The 15,294-nt window shown below is 36.2% G+C and overlaps 3 protein-coding genes and 1 non-coding gene across 9 annotated transcripts; 3 read left to right on the top strand and 1 right to left on the bottom strand.

Annotated features, from left to right (window-relative positions):
- The first annotated feature begins 758 nt into the window (after window positions 1–758).
- Window positions 759–4,107, top strand: LOC104751582 (tubby-like F-box protein 1). Of its 6 annotated transcripts, none has more exons than XM_010473550.3 (5): window positions 759–1,514; window positions 2,285–2,681; window positions 2,780–2,867; window positions 2,958–3,090; window positions 3,171–4,107. In XM_010473550.3, the coding sequence occupies exons 2-5, from the start codon at window positions 2,322–2,324 to the stop codon at window positions 3,970–3,972; spliced, it is 1,383 nt and encodes a 460-aa protein (XP_010471852.1). In that variant the 5' UTR covers window positions 759–1,514; window positions 2,285–2,321; the 3' UTR covers window positions 3,973–4,107. The 6 variants fall into 6 exon arrangements, with proteins under 6 accessions (XP_010471852.1, XP_010471851.1, XP_087349337.1 ...); XM_010473549.3 differs by having other exon boundaries at window positions 1,150–1,518; XM_087493214.1 differs by having other exon boundaries at window positions 1,494–1,685.
- Window positions 4,108–6,669: 2,562 nt separating this feature from the next.
- Window positions 6,670–6,733, top strand: LOC147925897 (small Cajal body-specific RNA ncR26). The gene has a single exon (XR_015585591.1).
- Window positions 6,734–8,346: 1,613 nt separating this feature from the next.
- LOC104751583 (SKP1-interacting partner 15) lies at window positions 8,347–10,009 on the top strand. Its single transcript, XM_010473551.3, has one exon. The coding sequence runs from the start codon at window positions 8,649–8,651 to the stop codon at window positions 9,777–9,779; it is 1,131 nt and encodes a 376-aa protein (XP_010471853.1). The 5' UTR covers window positions 8,347–8,648; the 3' UTR covers window positions 9,780–10,009.
- Window positions 10,010–12,092: 2,083 nt separating this feature from the next.
- LOC104751584 (uncharacterized) lies at window positions 12,093–13,732 on the bottom strand. Its single transcript, XM_087490566.1, has 2 exons — window positions 12,489–13,732; window positions 12,093–12,395 (listed from the first exon to the last, which is right to left on the bottom strand). The coding sequence occupies exon 1, from the start codon at window positions 13,581–13,583 to the stop codon at window positions 12,513–12,515; it is 1,071 nt and encodes a 356-aa protein (XP_087346692.1). The 5' UTR covers window positions 13,584–13,732; the 3' UTR covers window positions 12,093–12,395; window positions 12,489–12,512.
- Window positions 13,733–15,294: the final 1,562 nt, after the last annotated feature.

Here is a 15,294-nt window from a genome sequence, read left to right on the forward strand (position 1 = left end):
ACTTACTAGTTGACAATACGAATTCGGATCATATATATGTTGCAAAATCTATCTCAAATTGACAATGCCACTGTTACACAAAAAAAAATACACCATAACATAAAATAATGGTCCTTGGCAAGTACAAGTAAAGTAAGTAAGTAGTAGTAATTAAACAATCAGGGGTATTATTGGTATTATTCACGGGTCATGTTGGTCTTTATGACGAGAGTGTGTCGCTCAACTAAACTCATCACGGAATGATCCATCTCAGCCGTTCATATTTATAGAATAAATAGTCTTTATCCATTTATCCCAATATCTATCTTCTTTTTCTTTCGTCTATTTATCCCAATATCTATCTCAATTTCTCAATTGTTCCCACGTAATCAATCTTCCTTTTTTCTTTTTCTCATACAAAGTGAAATTAGATTCATTCTTTTAGCACCATTTTTTTTTTAATGAAAGTTGACAAGTAATTAAGAAGGTTGAAGAAATCTGACCATAACCAATGATAGTGGAATTTAAGATATAAAGTGAAGTCCAATCAAAGCGATATGATTTTTTTTTTGCTACAAAAGGATAAAATGCTTTTATGAGTTTGCGACTTGTCGTTTCAGCATCATAGATTTTGCACTAATGAATTTGTTTGTGGCTAGCACCCGAACACATCGCCACTCCCCCGTATTGAATAGACCGGTAGACGTTTACAAATTATTTCAGTTTTGGGCACCTAACAATCATATACTTATTTTTATCATCAGCCCATATCAAAAACTGTGTTGATTCGCGATAGGCCATTAATATTTTGTTAATCTTACATATAAAGAATGTTTTATGAGAAACCAAAGTTGAATAATCTTTTAAAAGAACGGTAGGTAAACCGTAAACCCTACCAAATTTCGCAAAAGCTTAAAACTATATTTTCTTTTGTTTCAGATAAACTCATCATGAAAACTAGTTTCTATACAAAAAAAACATATACAATATTAGATTTTATCAGCAACATAAATGACTTACAAGTTAAGAAACATAAATCTTAGCAAGTGATAATCTCAACAAAATTGTTTTCCATGATATTTCTAAAAAAAATAAAAAAAAAAATAAGAAGAGGTCAACGACTAAAAAACAACTTGCTATATTTTGTGCTTAGTGGAGTCATTTTTTTTTGCCTACTATATTTGTTTTTTTTTTACATTAATACAATTTGTTGCATTTTTAAAACATAATACTGATTGATAAAATAAATATCCTGAACAGAAGCAGAGAGTATAATTTGTAGTCAGAGGAGTAATAAAACAGTTTCCATAAGTATTAGTATTATATTTGAATATAAAAATGGTGAAAATAAAGAGATGTGTTCGTGTTCGTGGAGCGGAGGACAACTTAGTTGGTTTCCGCGTGCTGTACGAGACACAGAGATAACTTCTAGATAGAGAAAGGGAGAGAGAGAAAGAGAGAAAGAGAGATCGAGACAAAAACCCTTTAAAGGATTTAAACGGAGAAGACGAGGCATATAACAACACAACAACTATGTAAGTAAGTTCTGATCAGACCCAATTTTTTTAGTTTCTTGATGTTTTGTCTGAAAAGTTTCAAGATTTGATTTTGAGGTGTTGGAGTGTCTCTCTTTTTTTTCTTCTTCGAATTCGTTTGAACAGATCTCTCTGTTTCCCTTGGAATATCTTTCGGTTTGTGTGTTTCTTGTAAGTTTGGTTGATTTGCTTTTAAAGCTGTGATTCTAGATCTATCTTCTTTATAGACCAATTTAATCAACTAAAGTTTTAGATAAGACTAATTTGTGATCTACAAATATGATCCTGAATCCTAGAGTCTTTAATTTCACTTGATGATATGTTATGTAAATCTTGAAAGTTTTTTTTTTTTTGGTTTTCTCTTCTTGAACTAGTGTAAAGACAAATCTTTTCTCAATTGAATCCAAAGAATAATAATAGGTTTTTACTTGGAATCATATCTCAATTATTTTGGGGAGAATTGGGACCATATTAATCAATCAAAACTTTGTTCTTGGGAGCAGAGACTGTTGTGTTTCCCTTTTGCTTTTTTTACTTCTTTCGAAGATTCTTCATTTTTGAATTAGCAGCTTCTGTCTTTCATTTTGAAGTTTGCTATGTTGTCTTTTTTTACTAAATGTGAATCAAAAGAATGTTTCTTAATTATTTTTAAAAAAGCCTCTGGTGGTTCCTGCTTTTGGTCCATTGATGAGAATCTTCTTTACTGTCATTGCTTTGTTATTAAGTATCATTCAGAATTTGAATCAAACTCTGCTTTTGTTGTCTTTCAGAACCTTGAGAGAAAGAGAGAAAGAGAGGTAGAGAGAAATGTCGTTCCGCAGCATAGTTCGTGATGTGAGAGACAGTATTGGAAGCCTGTCCAGGCGTAGTTTCGACTTTAAGTTAAGCAGTCTGAACAAAGAAGGTGGGAAATCTCGTGGTTCGGTTCAAGATTCTCACGAGGAACAACTTGTGGTAACGGTTCAAGAAACCCCGTGGGCGAATCTGCCTCCAGAGCTATTGCGAGATGTGATCAAAAGGCTTGAAGAGAGTGAAAGCGTGTGGCCTGCTCGAAGACATGTTGTTGCTTGTGCTTCTGTGTGCAGGTCATGGAGAGATATGTGCAAAGACATCGTTCAAAGCCCTGAGCTCTCAGGCCAAATCACATTCCCTGTTTCCCTAAAACAGGTTTGTTATCTATTCTTTCTAATGTTTGTCATCACATATGTTTTGGTTAGTATGAAGATGATTTCGAGTAAGCGTTGTTTTCTTTTCGGTGTTTATAGCCGGGACCAAGAGATGCGACAATGCAATGCTTTATCAAACGGGATAAATCTAACCTGACATACCATTTATACCTTTGTCTCAGTCCTGGTATAGCTTCACCTTCTTTGATTCTGTTCCAAGTTGTTCTCTTTCATTACCTCTTCTTTACCCATTGGTCTGTTTTTATTATTTTTTCAGCTTTGTTAGTTGAGAATGGAAAGTTCCTTCTATCAGCAAAACGCATAAGAAGAACTACATACACCGAGTACGTGATCTCTATGCACGCAGACACCATTTCGAGATCAAGCAATACCTACATTGGCAAAATCAGGTATAAACACACTTTGCCAGAGTTATAAAACATGAAAGTTTCCACAGCTTTTGCATAAAGTAACACTTTCTCTGTTTCAGGTCTAATTTTCTCGGGACGAAGTTCATAATTTACGATACACAACCTGCATACAATAGTAACACCACCTCTCGAGTGGTCCAACCTGTAGGCCTTAGCCGCAGATTTTACTCAAAGAGAGTCTCTCCCAAAGTCCCGACCGGTAGCTACAAGATCGCGCAGGTATCTTACGAGCTAAATGTTCTTGGAACCCGCGGTCCAAGGAGAATGCATTGTGCGATGCATTCAATTCCCGCTTCTTCCCTCGCGGAAGGCGGAACCGTGCCTGGACAACCCGAGATCATTGTCCCTCGCTCTCTTCTTGACGAGTCGTTCCGCAGCTTTACCTCCTCATCTTCTAGTAAAATCACTTGCGATTACTCTAATGATTTTAGCAGCGCGCGGTTTTCAGAGATTCTTGGTCCGTTAGGTGAGGACGAAGAAGCGGGATTAGAAGAAGGGAAAGAGCGGGTTATGCCGCCGCTTGTGCTTAAGAACAAGCCGCCAAGGTGGCACGAACAGCTTCAATGCTGGTGTTTGAACTTCAGGGGACGTGTAACTGTCGCATCAGTTAAAAACTTTCAACTGATTGCAGCAAACCAACCTCAGCCTCAACCTCAACCTCAGACTCAGACTCAACCTCAACCTCAAGCTCAACCTCAGACGCAACAGTCTAGCCAGACGGATGGTCCGGACAAGATCATATTGCAGTTTGGGAAAGTGGGGAAAGACATGTTTACGATGGATTTCCGGTATCCGCTGTCTGCGTTTCAAGCTTTCGCTATCTGTTTAAGCAGTTTCGATACGAAACTCGCCTGTGAATGAATGATACAAAAACTCAGCTTTGTATGTAATGTTTGTTCACAACTACTTTCAGAGATTCTTGTCTTGTGGGTGTTTTATTTTTTTCACCTAGAGTCTCAGAAATTAGATTTGTTACAAAGCTTTCATTTATTCTGATCCTCCTGCTTATTATTATGTTGTTTATTGCTGCTAGTTGCAACAAAAAATGTTCATTAGAGTTTGGTTTTTTCCAATATATAATTCGATTGTTTTCGTAACGGTACTCAAAATCCAAAGCGATAATAACTTCGAATCATATGAATTGGGTTTATTGATTTATGTATCTCTGATATTACAATAGATGATTTGATATAATAATAAAAGGAAAGGAGAGACGACAGAGCAAATGACAGACACCGAGAAGTGAGCACACTGCTTTTGTCGACTTGATGATCGTCAGAGCAGATTCAAGAAAACGGCAACCATTAATCCTTGTCGGAAAAAGCTACATGGCAGAACATGTGCTCTTGCGTTCCCACTCTGGTGTGTACGGACCAGTACCGAGACGACTTCTCTCGTTAGACGAAACATCGGAATATATAAAGTGCAACTCTTCTCTCTCTCTCTCTCTCTCTCTCTCTCTCTCTCTCTCTCCTGTGTTAAAGGCAGATTTCAATGGTTGTCTTCTCAAGTACAAAGATTTATAGTTTCTTTCTCGATTGTTTTTTTTAGTTTTTAATTTTAATTTTGATAACTTCTTTTTCGTCAAACTAAAATATATTTTTCTACAATTCTAAAGTCTAAAAGGGCCAATCGTGTGTGAATATGGTGTGGAGAGTCCATCAAGTAGAGAGACCCCACGTTATGCATCGTTTTTAATTTACGTTTCAATGAAACATTAATTTTGTTCAAGTACTACATATGTAGTTATAGTTTTCATAGGTAGTTTATATTCACAAACAGAATTTAAAACCAAAAAAGTTTATCCAAAGTTGTTACTTGGTGATCTTACTATTTGAGGTTGTGGACCAATCAAACAACAAATCAACCACTATGTGCGGATTTTTGCGAGGAAAATAAAAATGACTGGAAGATTAATACTTATAAGAGTTGACCTAACTATGATAGTTGTAGGTTAATTAACCAATTTCTGTGACATAAAATAATTTTGTTTATAAATTTCATCTCATGTTGGTGATCCAAAAGGCAAAAAGTCCTTGAAGGGCCATCCCGGATAGTTGTATTTGAAAGGGTCAATGTGGCTCATTTGCAAGTTGCCGCTTTTGATAAGTAAAACATCGTTAAGATCTTAATTTCACTTTTCTGAAAAGATAAGCTAAATCATAAGATGACTAAATTGTCCACAAATATTGTACTATTTTCCTTGGTCAGATCAATGATTATTTTTCTCATTGAAGTTTTTGAGCACAACGTTAAGAGAGTATTCTCTTCTTACACGTACATCTTATTCAAGAATATGTTAGAAATCTTAGTTTGAAAAAATAAAATATTCTTTACAAAACACTTATTGAACTTCAAATTAATTACGGTATAGCTGTATAGGGTTTAGTCGTGCTTAAATATTTGTCAGCTTTAAGAGTACTGGTGGAGCACTAAATTACACCACCAAAGCTAGTGTTTGTGATTACTCTCATTAAACTATTAATCAATGTTATTGGCCTTATGGCAATAACCATTTCAAATTTTGTCGTCAGCGATTTGCACACTAAAAATTCTATTACAATTAGGACCAAACACATGCAATGTACGAAATATAAGGAAAAAACTAATGGGTTGATGGAAAAAAAAAAAAAAAAAAAAAAAAAAAAAACTAATGGGCTTATGGTTATAGATCAGAAAAACCTTAAAGGCCCATAAAACTAATAATCTACAGTTTCAAGGTTTAAGGGTATAATCGTCATTTTCAAAATAGGAAGCCCTAATACTATCGTCTTTTTAGATAATATAAATAACCTTCAAACTCAAGATCAAGATTTGTTTGGTCGTATTATTCTCGCCGTCTAACGATTGAGATATCTGTTATAGTTTTTCAAATTTTCGTTTTTTATTTTTATTTTGTTGATTTGTTTTTAATCTGCTTCAGTCGGATCTTAAACTTTTGTTTTTTAGTTTTCGTTGTGATGTTGCGATTTGCCCAATGATGCATAAAATTATGTTATAGAGCGGTTGTATTTGAGTAATCTCCGGCATGTTGTTGTTTTTAAAACCTTAGAAAGAAAGCCTTGAGCGCTGTCGCTTCGTAGTCGATGAACATTCACACACGCGCACAACCTCAATTCCACCGTTTCATCATCCCACACACTTGTTAGTCGGATGCGAAGCGGTGGCGCTCAGGGTTTCATTTAAGGTTGCTGGGTTTTACTCATTTACTTTAAGCCGTGAATGATCAGATTTATAGCTATGAGATCTGAGGGCTCCTTTATTTTATTTAATCAAAGTTTCGATTTTTATTACTTTTGTAGTGTTTTTGTTTTTGTGATTTGTTTGCCCGTTGATGTAAAAACTCAATCTTGAGTGGTGCCCTGGTTTTATTTAATTATGTTCCAGTAGTTGTCATTGTAGCTCTTCATCATCATCTTCATCATCATCACCATCACTGTTAATGACTCTTCTTCTTCTTCTTCTTCTTCTTCTTCCTCTTAAGTCGTCTCTCTCTCTCTCTCTCTGCTGCTGCTGCTGCTACTACTCGTTCATTGCAATGGTAACTACGGTTCGTTTTTTTAAAACCGGATATTGATGCGCCGCATATGACAGATTTGCATACTGAGGGCTATTTTTTTCTGATCACTTTTTAAGTTTTTTATAGTTCTGATGGTTTTCTTGTTGAGACGTTATGGTGAATCATAAGTAGTTGTTTTATTTTTGCTTAGATTTAAAGCCCTGTGATGATACTTTAGTTAGTAAGTGGTGCCGCTTGGTTGCTTCTAGTCGAGACTCATCGTCTCCATTGTTGTAGCTGCTTCTCTCTCTCTCTCTCTCATTCTCTCTCTCTTTCTCTCTGTCTTTTTTATATATATATATAAATACATACACACATGCAAGTATTGTTGCGGCAATGGAGATGATGATGGCCTAAAGAGTCATTGGCTTGGAGGAAACCTTATGCGTCGTACCATCTATGATCATAAAAGACGTTTTCTTTCAGTAACTGAGGGCTTTTTTTCTATGTTATTATTATGCTCATTGTTTTAAATTGTCACTTCAGATGTTTTTGGTTATTCTTTGAATTTTGCAGCTTATTGAAATGAAAATTTGGGGCGCTAGAGACTTTTCGAGGATTCTTAACATTTGATGGCTGCGATTGTTGTTACCATATTTATCTCTTCTGCTGTAATAGATATCAGACTACCGTTGTGAGATTGTTGGTCGTTTAGTTTAGTGGGAAATCTAAACAAAACAGTTGTACAAAATATGTCTTGAATACTAAGTTCGTTGTCCAACTCAATTTCTAATGTAAGGCAAGTGTTAGCAATTATTTCGGTTGTTAAATTTTTCAAAGCTGTTTTTAATCTCAAAATCTAAGTTTGAAGCGGCCCAAAATGACAAGTCCAATAGCACATGGTTCATAGATTTGGGTCGAGTTGAGCTTGCTCGTTATCATTTAACCAGATCCTAACGCTGTACGCTCGACTAAAGGAGTCCCGTGGCCAGTCCAATGAATCTGGCCCAAAGTTTCATAACCCTACTTTGATTTGGATTGTACACAAGGCCGAGGTCGAGGTAGCGGTTCTGTCCTTTTGTAAACCATATATAGTCGACTTTTGTTTTAAGCGAAGTTTAGCAGTAATGCAAATTCTGTATATAGTATTTCATTCGATCAAATTCTGTATACAGTGTATTTGATCATTACACAACTTTTTCTGATTACGATATTTTCATGTAAATCTTCCTTCCTCTAAGCAGTTATTTTCGTTATTTTTTTGCTGTGAAATGTTTCCTATTTCCAATAGCTGTACAATTTGACCTTTTTTTTATATACAATTTATTCACATTTGGAAGAACATATGAGAAAAGTAGCCGAAATTTGTTTTGGACAGACCTGATAACCAACAAGGCCGACATAACAACTTGATTGTTTTAGACCATTTTTTCTTTTTTAATTGGTAAAACAAATAATGAAACCGTGATATACTGGAATATTTCAATACAATAATAATACACTCTTTTATTTTGTTTGTAGGTAAAGTAGATGAGAGGTGCTGGTGGAAGTTGTGCCTTTCCATGCTCTACAAATTATTGATAGATAATAATATTATTAGTTAGGTTTACACTATTACTATTTCAAAAATGCGTATGTTGTCGAGTCTTTTTAATACATACAGTATTTTTAAAACACTTTCAATAATTATAATTTTTTCTTTTATAAAGACAACAAAATATTAGTGTATTAGTGAATGTAATGAAATAGTATTCAAATGATAAGGAGACAAGTATGTGTGAGTCAGCCCATAAAGCAAACCAAGGACAAAAACGGCAACTATAAATTATACCCTTTTTTGTCTTTCACCCTCTCTCAATTTCATATACCCAAAATCGCAACCAATGACACAACTCACACAACGCCTTAATTCTCTGTCTTTTTCCCATTTTACCCTTCTTTATTAGCCACCCCACAATTCTCGGCTAAGCCCATTTTTCTCCGCGACCCGCCGCCGCAAACCAACGGAGGAGGAGGAAAGAGAGAGAAAAAAAAACCAATGGAATCATCTCCGGTCAACCGTCTTCCACCGGATTCTCTCCACCAGATCTTCTCTTCTCTTCCTCTACGTGATATCATGATCTGCAGATCCGTTTGTAAGTTCTTTAACCAGATTCTAACATCTCAGTGCTTCATTGAGATCATCTCAACTCGTCCGCCGCTGAATCTACTCGCTCTCCGTCCTCCTCATCACCACCACAGCCACCGTCACAGCGGCGTAAACGGACACGCGGCGACGAGTACACGACCGTACATCCACGTATACGATCCGGAACAGAATCAATGGTTCAGATTCAATCTCGATTTCCTCCCTTTCCGATCTCCTCAGCCTGTAGCTTCTTCAAGCGGATTGATCTACCTTTGGGGTGACTCCATTGATTTAGCTGAGTCTAGCAAATCTCTCGTTGCTTGTAATCCGTTAACTCGTCAGTTCAAAGTTTTGCCACAGCTTGGCTCCGCTTGGTCACGCCATGGAACTGTTCTTGTTGATTCAGTTAATCGAGTCATGGTGCTCACTGAGCTTGCTGCTTTGTATTACTCAGGTGCTGTGATTGCTAACCAATGGCTCAAGTTCTCATCTAATCTACCGTCCAAACCTAGATCCCCTGTGTTGATGTCTAGCTCTGTTTTCGCATTGTGCGATGTTGGATCTCCATGGAGAAGCCAATGGAAGCTTTTCTCTTGTAAACTGACGAACCTAACAGTCACTCACACGAATTGGGTTTGCTTGGAGAAACATGAGTGGGGTGATATATTCGATATCATTAAACGACCGCGTTTGTTGCGCGGTGACGGTGACTCTAAGCTTCTGATGATTGGTGGTTTGAAATCGACGTTTTCGTTGAACCCGGCTTGTTCGACGATTCTTATACTTAGGCTGGATTTAGAGAGTTTGGAATGGGAAGAAGCTGGTAGGATGCCTTTAGAGATGTACCGTGGTTTTCAAGAATCGAGTAAGTTTAAAGTTTTTGGAGGTGGAGATAGGGTTTACTTCTCTGCTAAAAGGATGGGGAAGCTTGCTATGTGGGATTGTTGGGAAGGTTGGAGATGGATTGAGGGTGTCCCTGGTTATGCTGATGGCTTGTGTCGAGGGTTTGTGTTTGATGCTAAGCTTACATTGATGCCATGACACAAGACAAACAATAACTAAAGGTCCGTTTGTGTTCGTTGCGCGTTACATAGAAACCTCTCTCTGTGTACGATTGTTTGCTGATTTCTATAATGATTATTTCTGCTTCTTTGTTGTTGATGATGTTCTTAAGCTGTATTTCTGTTGTATCTCGATGTGCTTTGTTGTTCTTTTCTTGTAATCCAGAATTTGGTCAAACTGTTATAATGGAATGTGCTATGATTCTAGTCTTGCTTTGTGATTTGCCTTGAGCTTCAACCTTTGATCTGTGATCATCTTGGTTTTGTTACTTCTAGTAATGGGTTCATAGAGATTTGCATAAAGTTTAAACATTTATATGTCTTTGAATCCCTAAAACATCTCAGTGTCACTCTGTTTCACCTGAACTCTTGACAACAAGAACTGCTCTAATTTCTTTATTGTGTCCGTTTAATAGTGGTTCAGTCAGGCCATATCCGTATAGAGAGAATCATTCTCTTATGATGTCACCAAGCAATTTCTTGTCCATTGAAACTGATCTCCTTCTTTGTCAACTTTAACACCAATCATATGTATGTTTGATTTAATTTCTTTGTAAAATATATATGCAAGCTAATGATGATTTCATTAGCTTGAAACTGAAGGAAGGTGCTTGATGATGCAGATTTGCTCATAACCAATGATTTATTAGGTCACGTAAGTCAAAATGGGGCCATATCCTATGCATGTGTCATGAACCATAATGTTCGGTCTATAGATGATCGAACAAATCCTCACAATGTGTCGATCAAATTGAGAATAATTTAATTTAGTAAGATTATATGATTTGGTTCTCGGGGTGTATAAGGTATTAAGGATCCTGAACGAGTTTAGAAACAAAGAAGAGACTTGTTCAAAACTGATAATTTCCTTGATTGATTCATTAGGGTTTTTACATCTTGCTTATATACACAATATACAGAACAATCTAGAATACTCAAAAAGCAAATCTTATCCTAATGGACAGCTGCTGAGTCATTAGAGGAGGATTCCAGAAGCTTGAATCTGTTAGGGTGAGAGAAGCTTGTCGTCTTCTTCGTACTGTCATTGTTGCTCTGTTTCGACGGCTTTGACTCTTTTGACTCTGCAGAAGACAAACACTGTTGATGGGCCTGGGCTTTACTTCTGTGTGAGTTCAGTGGGTTATCTTCTACAGATCCAAAATATAGTTTACTTGACTAATGTATTGAAATATGGTGAAAAGATGAAACAGAAAGACCTAAGATATTAGTTACGAAAAAAGCGACACTGTTTTCTTACATAAGTTTGAATGTGTACATTATACCTATATTATATATGTGTTCTTACATAAGCTTTTACTTTCACATTATTATTTACGTTGTTCTTACATATATTTTAATTTGGCAATAGCCAAGTAGTACTTCGAATTATTATTCTTTTTCTCTCTAACAACTTAAATAATTGCAATACAACAAGTATGAAGACCTGCCTACTTTTTTCCAAAATAGCCAAGGTAATCAATAATGCAGAAATATACCACCACTTGTTTCCAATGAATTATTGAAAGCAATTGATATATCTCCCGTAAGCAGGAAAATTTGAGAATATACAAAAGCATGATAAATCCAAAAACAAAACTACAGAAGAAACAAAGTTACAAAGATGTAATAATACCAAAAGAATGAGAATATATAGTATAGTCTTTGCCGAAGCCGAATTATTTAGTTAAGCATATGAGATAAACTACTACATATTTCATGGCCTACTCGCCGAGCAACAAGTTTCCTTTTCCTTTTTTTTTTTCGTTACCAACAAAAAAAAAGGGAAGGCACGTCACACGTGAGGTGCATGACACGGTACGACATATATAAGTCAATTGCGATTCTATTAAGAGCCGTTGACCAGCATTATGATCTTTTACCGTCAACTTACTCGGTTTTTGTTTTGTTTGTTTCTGGTCCAAACTAAGACGTAAGATGTTGTACTTGTACTTATATTACACAGCACACATTCTGACCAGTTCCAGTGTTCCACTATATCTTCTTGAGTTTTAACTGAAACACGTTTTCAGCCCCACCGATGAAAATAAAATAAAATGCAATGTTATAAACCTATAATAATACTTAGTAAATAAACCTGAGATGAACAATGTATAAATAGATATAATTAATGACATACAGTATCACTATTTATGTTCATCTATATATGCGTATAGGGAAATAAATATACTAATCAAATTTATAGATGGTGACTTTACATTAAATATGGCTAATTCGAGAATTTCGATCGTACCAAGCAGCCAATTAAAAATTTGGGACAGTGGAGCAGAAGAAATGAAAAGAAACTTATACTTATTATTTAGTTGAACAACCAAACTCCGAAATTGAATAATCTGAAAGCAAAACAGGACTTGACCTTAACAAACATATGACTGATTTGCATGCATGAAGGGACCACATTCATCAACATGTTTGAAATTTATTACAATATAACGTATTCAGAAATAAAGAAAAGATATTAGAATGGGAAACTTTCTCTTTAGACATATGTATCCGTTTCAATTCTCTCGTCTTTGATCTTGTGTCTTTTATTATAATACCAACGATTCTTTGTTTTCTTGTGTACGGTCGTCGACTCCTGAAAGAATATATGATTTATGTTAACATATGAAATAGGTAACTGAAATTTGATTGAGATGTAGCATTGTAAAGTATGACAAGTAATATTTACCGTTAGAGTAGACGATTAAGTAATCTAGTAGTGAGGAGGAGGTGGCGATTTGTAAAGGTAGGGTTGTTGTGGTGGTGAGTAGTGATGTACTGGAGGAGGAGGAGACTTGTAGACCGGAGGGGGAGAGTAGTGCTTAACTGGTGGCGGGGGAGATTTGTACTCATAATCCTTCTTGGGAGGCGGTGGCGACTTGTAGACCGGAGGGGGAGAGTAGTGCTTAACTGGTGGCGGGGGAGATTTGTACTCATAATCCTTCTTGGGAGGGGGTGGCGACTTGTAGACCGGAGGGGGAGAGTAGTGCTTAACTGGTGGTGGGGGAGATTTGTACTCATAATCCTTCTTGGGAGGGGGTGGCGACTTGTAGACCGGAGGGGGAGAGTAGTGCTTAACTGGTGGTGGGGGAGATTTGTACTCATAATCCTTCTTGGGAGGGGGTGGCGGCTTGTAGACCGGAGGGGGAGAGTAGTGCTTAACTGGTGGCGGGGGAGATTTGTACTCGTAATCCTTCTTGGGAGGAGGTGGCGACTTGTAAACCGGAGGGGGAGAGTAGTGCTTAACTGGTGGCGGGGGAGATTTGTACTCGTAATCTTTCTTGGGAGGAGGAGGAGACTTATAGACCGGAGGGGGAGAGTAGTGCTTAACTGGTGGCGGGGGAGATTTGTACTCGTAGTCCTTCTTGGGAGGGGGAGGAGACTTGTAGACCGGAGGGGGAGAGTAGTGCTTAACTGGTGGCGAGGGAGATTTGTACTCGTAGTCCTTCTTTGGAGGGGGTGGAGACTTGTAGACCGGAGGGGGAGAGTAGTGCTTAACTGGTGGCGGGGGAGATTTGTACTCGTAGTCTTTTTTGGGTGGGGGAGGAGACTTGTAGACCGGAGGGGGAGATTTGTACTCGTAGTCCTTCTTGGGTGGGGGAGGAGACTTGTAGACCGGAGGGGGAGAGTAGTGTTTAACCGGTGGTGGAGGGGATTTGTAAACCGGAGGAGTGTAGTGTTTGACCGGTGGAGGAGGGGAAGAGTAGAAGTAATTTGCGGTGGTTTGAGATACAAAAGCAAGGGAGAATGCTAAGATAAGAAAAGAGGCCATTGGTGACCCCATTTTGTTATGTGTTTATGTTTGTGTTTGATGCTCTTACTCTCTCCCCTTAGCAACCTTTATATAGCTTCTCAATTTTACATTTAATCCCTTTTTTTACTACTATCTCTCATGGTAGTAATTTTGTGTCGTGTCTAAGTAATACAAAAAAAGAAGAAGATATTTAATAATACAAAGAAAGAAAATGAGTTTAGTCTCCCTCGGGCTTCATTATTGATTTATCATTTATCTTTATATATCCCTTCTATTATTTTTGGTCGTCTTTGATCGACATGTTCTGCATGTTCCGAACATACAAAATCAAATATAATATAGACTATAAAGAACATTGAATGTGAAGCTAACATAATTTTACCATGGTATATCATATATGTAATATGTTAATGGAGCCCCAAACAAAATTAAAAGAATTGATCGAGAGCTTAGATCATGGCCCCAAAGATCTTAATTGTTGTTATATGAGATGATTACACATTTCCTTCTGAATATGGTAAATCCGTAAAATGTAACAATTATTGCATTTAAGATCACATAAAATCTACCTTACTTTAGTTTTCTTTTATCAAAACGTTTACCTATAGAAATGAAGCCATATGAATTATGAATTAATGCCATGGTGTGCTTTCATCAAGTACCCAAATATGTATTAAAATATTTGATGAATTAAAACTAATGTAACAAATTATCTTATCAGTTACACGTTCATCTTATCTTTTAACAATTTTTTTTACATTTCATTCATCGCAACCTACAAATTTTATGTCAGATATTATTAATGTCTTTAGTAAATTAGTAGCTAAATAAAAGAACTGTATATACGGAAAACTGTAACGCGTTAAAGTCTTAAAGATATAGGCGGCCAAGTTGACTATAGAAGGAAAGGAACATTGAAAGAGAAGGTTGTCATTGTTCATGTACTGGATTCTCTCTTGTATCGGTGACAGTCAGTCAATCTTTTTGTTTTTGGGTTTTTGTATCATTACATTCTTATAACATGTTTCTTTTGTCATTACTCTTGTTAATCCGAACATTTTTTTTTTTGGTAAAAAGGTTAAGATCGCCATTTCTTTATGTAATTGTTAATTAGTCTACATTAAATCAATTATAAATACGTTTAAAGATCAAGACAAGATAAATAATTTATGGTGAATTTTGTTTTAGCTGCTTAATTACTTGTGAACGATGTATACAACTCAACGAGAAAATGCCATAACGTATATATTGTATATTTCTTTTCATATAATGTTAACAAATTGTGATCACGAACTGCTGGTGTTGTATTAATTAGTCCAATTTAAGGCCAAAATCTCTTCTCCAAAAATAGGGTAAAAAACTAATAACACCGAAGCTTGGTCAATATAAGATAAGACTATATATATATTAACATTTTGGATACAAGAATTATAAATGGGATTTTTTTGCTTTTGATTTTTATCAAATGGGTAAGTAGCCAGCTGGATAATGAAATAGACAAATCAACAACTTAACATTCTATATAGTATTTTTTCGAAATTTGACTATTTAGGTTAGGCGTCAAAAGTTATATAACTAATCTTGACAATTTTCATAAAGAAGAAATCGACCTCAAACGAAATTAATATAATCACCGTCAATTAATAATTTAGACAAAGTTAATTTAATTTAGGGTTTGTTATTTTAACATAATACTAATGTTTGAATAAACAAATATTTGTTCGAAGAAGAACATACGAAA

Source organism: Camelina sativa, chromosome 16 (genome assembly GCF_030686135.1).
Source record: "Camelina sativa cultivar CO46 ecotype springtype chromosome 16, ASM3068613v1".
Classification (NCBI taxonomy): Eukaryota; Viridiplantae; Streptophyta; class Magnoliopsida; order Brassicales; family Brassicaceae; genus Camelina; species Camelina sativa.

Coding starts and splice junctions, on each gene's coding strand:
- LOC104751582 (XM_087493211.1), top strand. CDS start 2,322: ATGTCGTTCCGCAGCATAGTTCGTGATGTGAGAGACAGTATTGGAAGC. Junction 2,682..2,779: donor TCCCTGTTTCCCTAAAACAG/GTTTGTTATCTA, acceptor CGGTGTTTATAG/CCGGGACCAAGAGATGCGAC. Junction 3,091..3,170: donor ACCTACATTGGCAAAATCAG/GTATAAACACAC, acceptor TCTCTGTTTCAG/GTCTAATTTTCTCGGGACGA.
- LOC104751583 (XM_010473551.3), top strand. CDS start 8,649: ATGGAATCATCTCCGGTCAACCGTCTTCCACCGGATTCTCTCCACCAG.
- LOC104751584 (XM_087490566.1), bottom strand. CDS start 13,583: ATGGGGTCACCAATGGCCTCTTTTCTTATCTTAGCATTCTCCCTTGCT.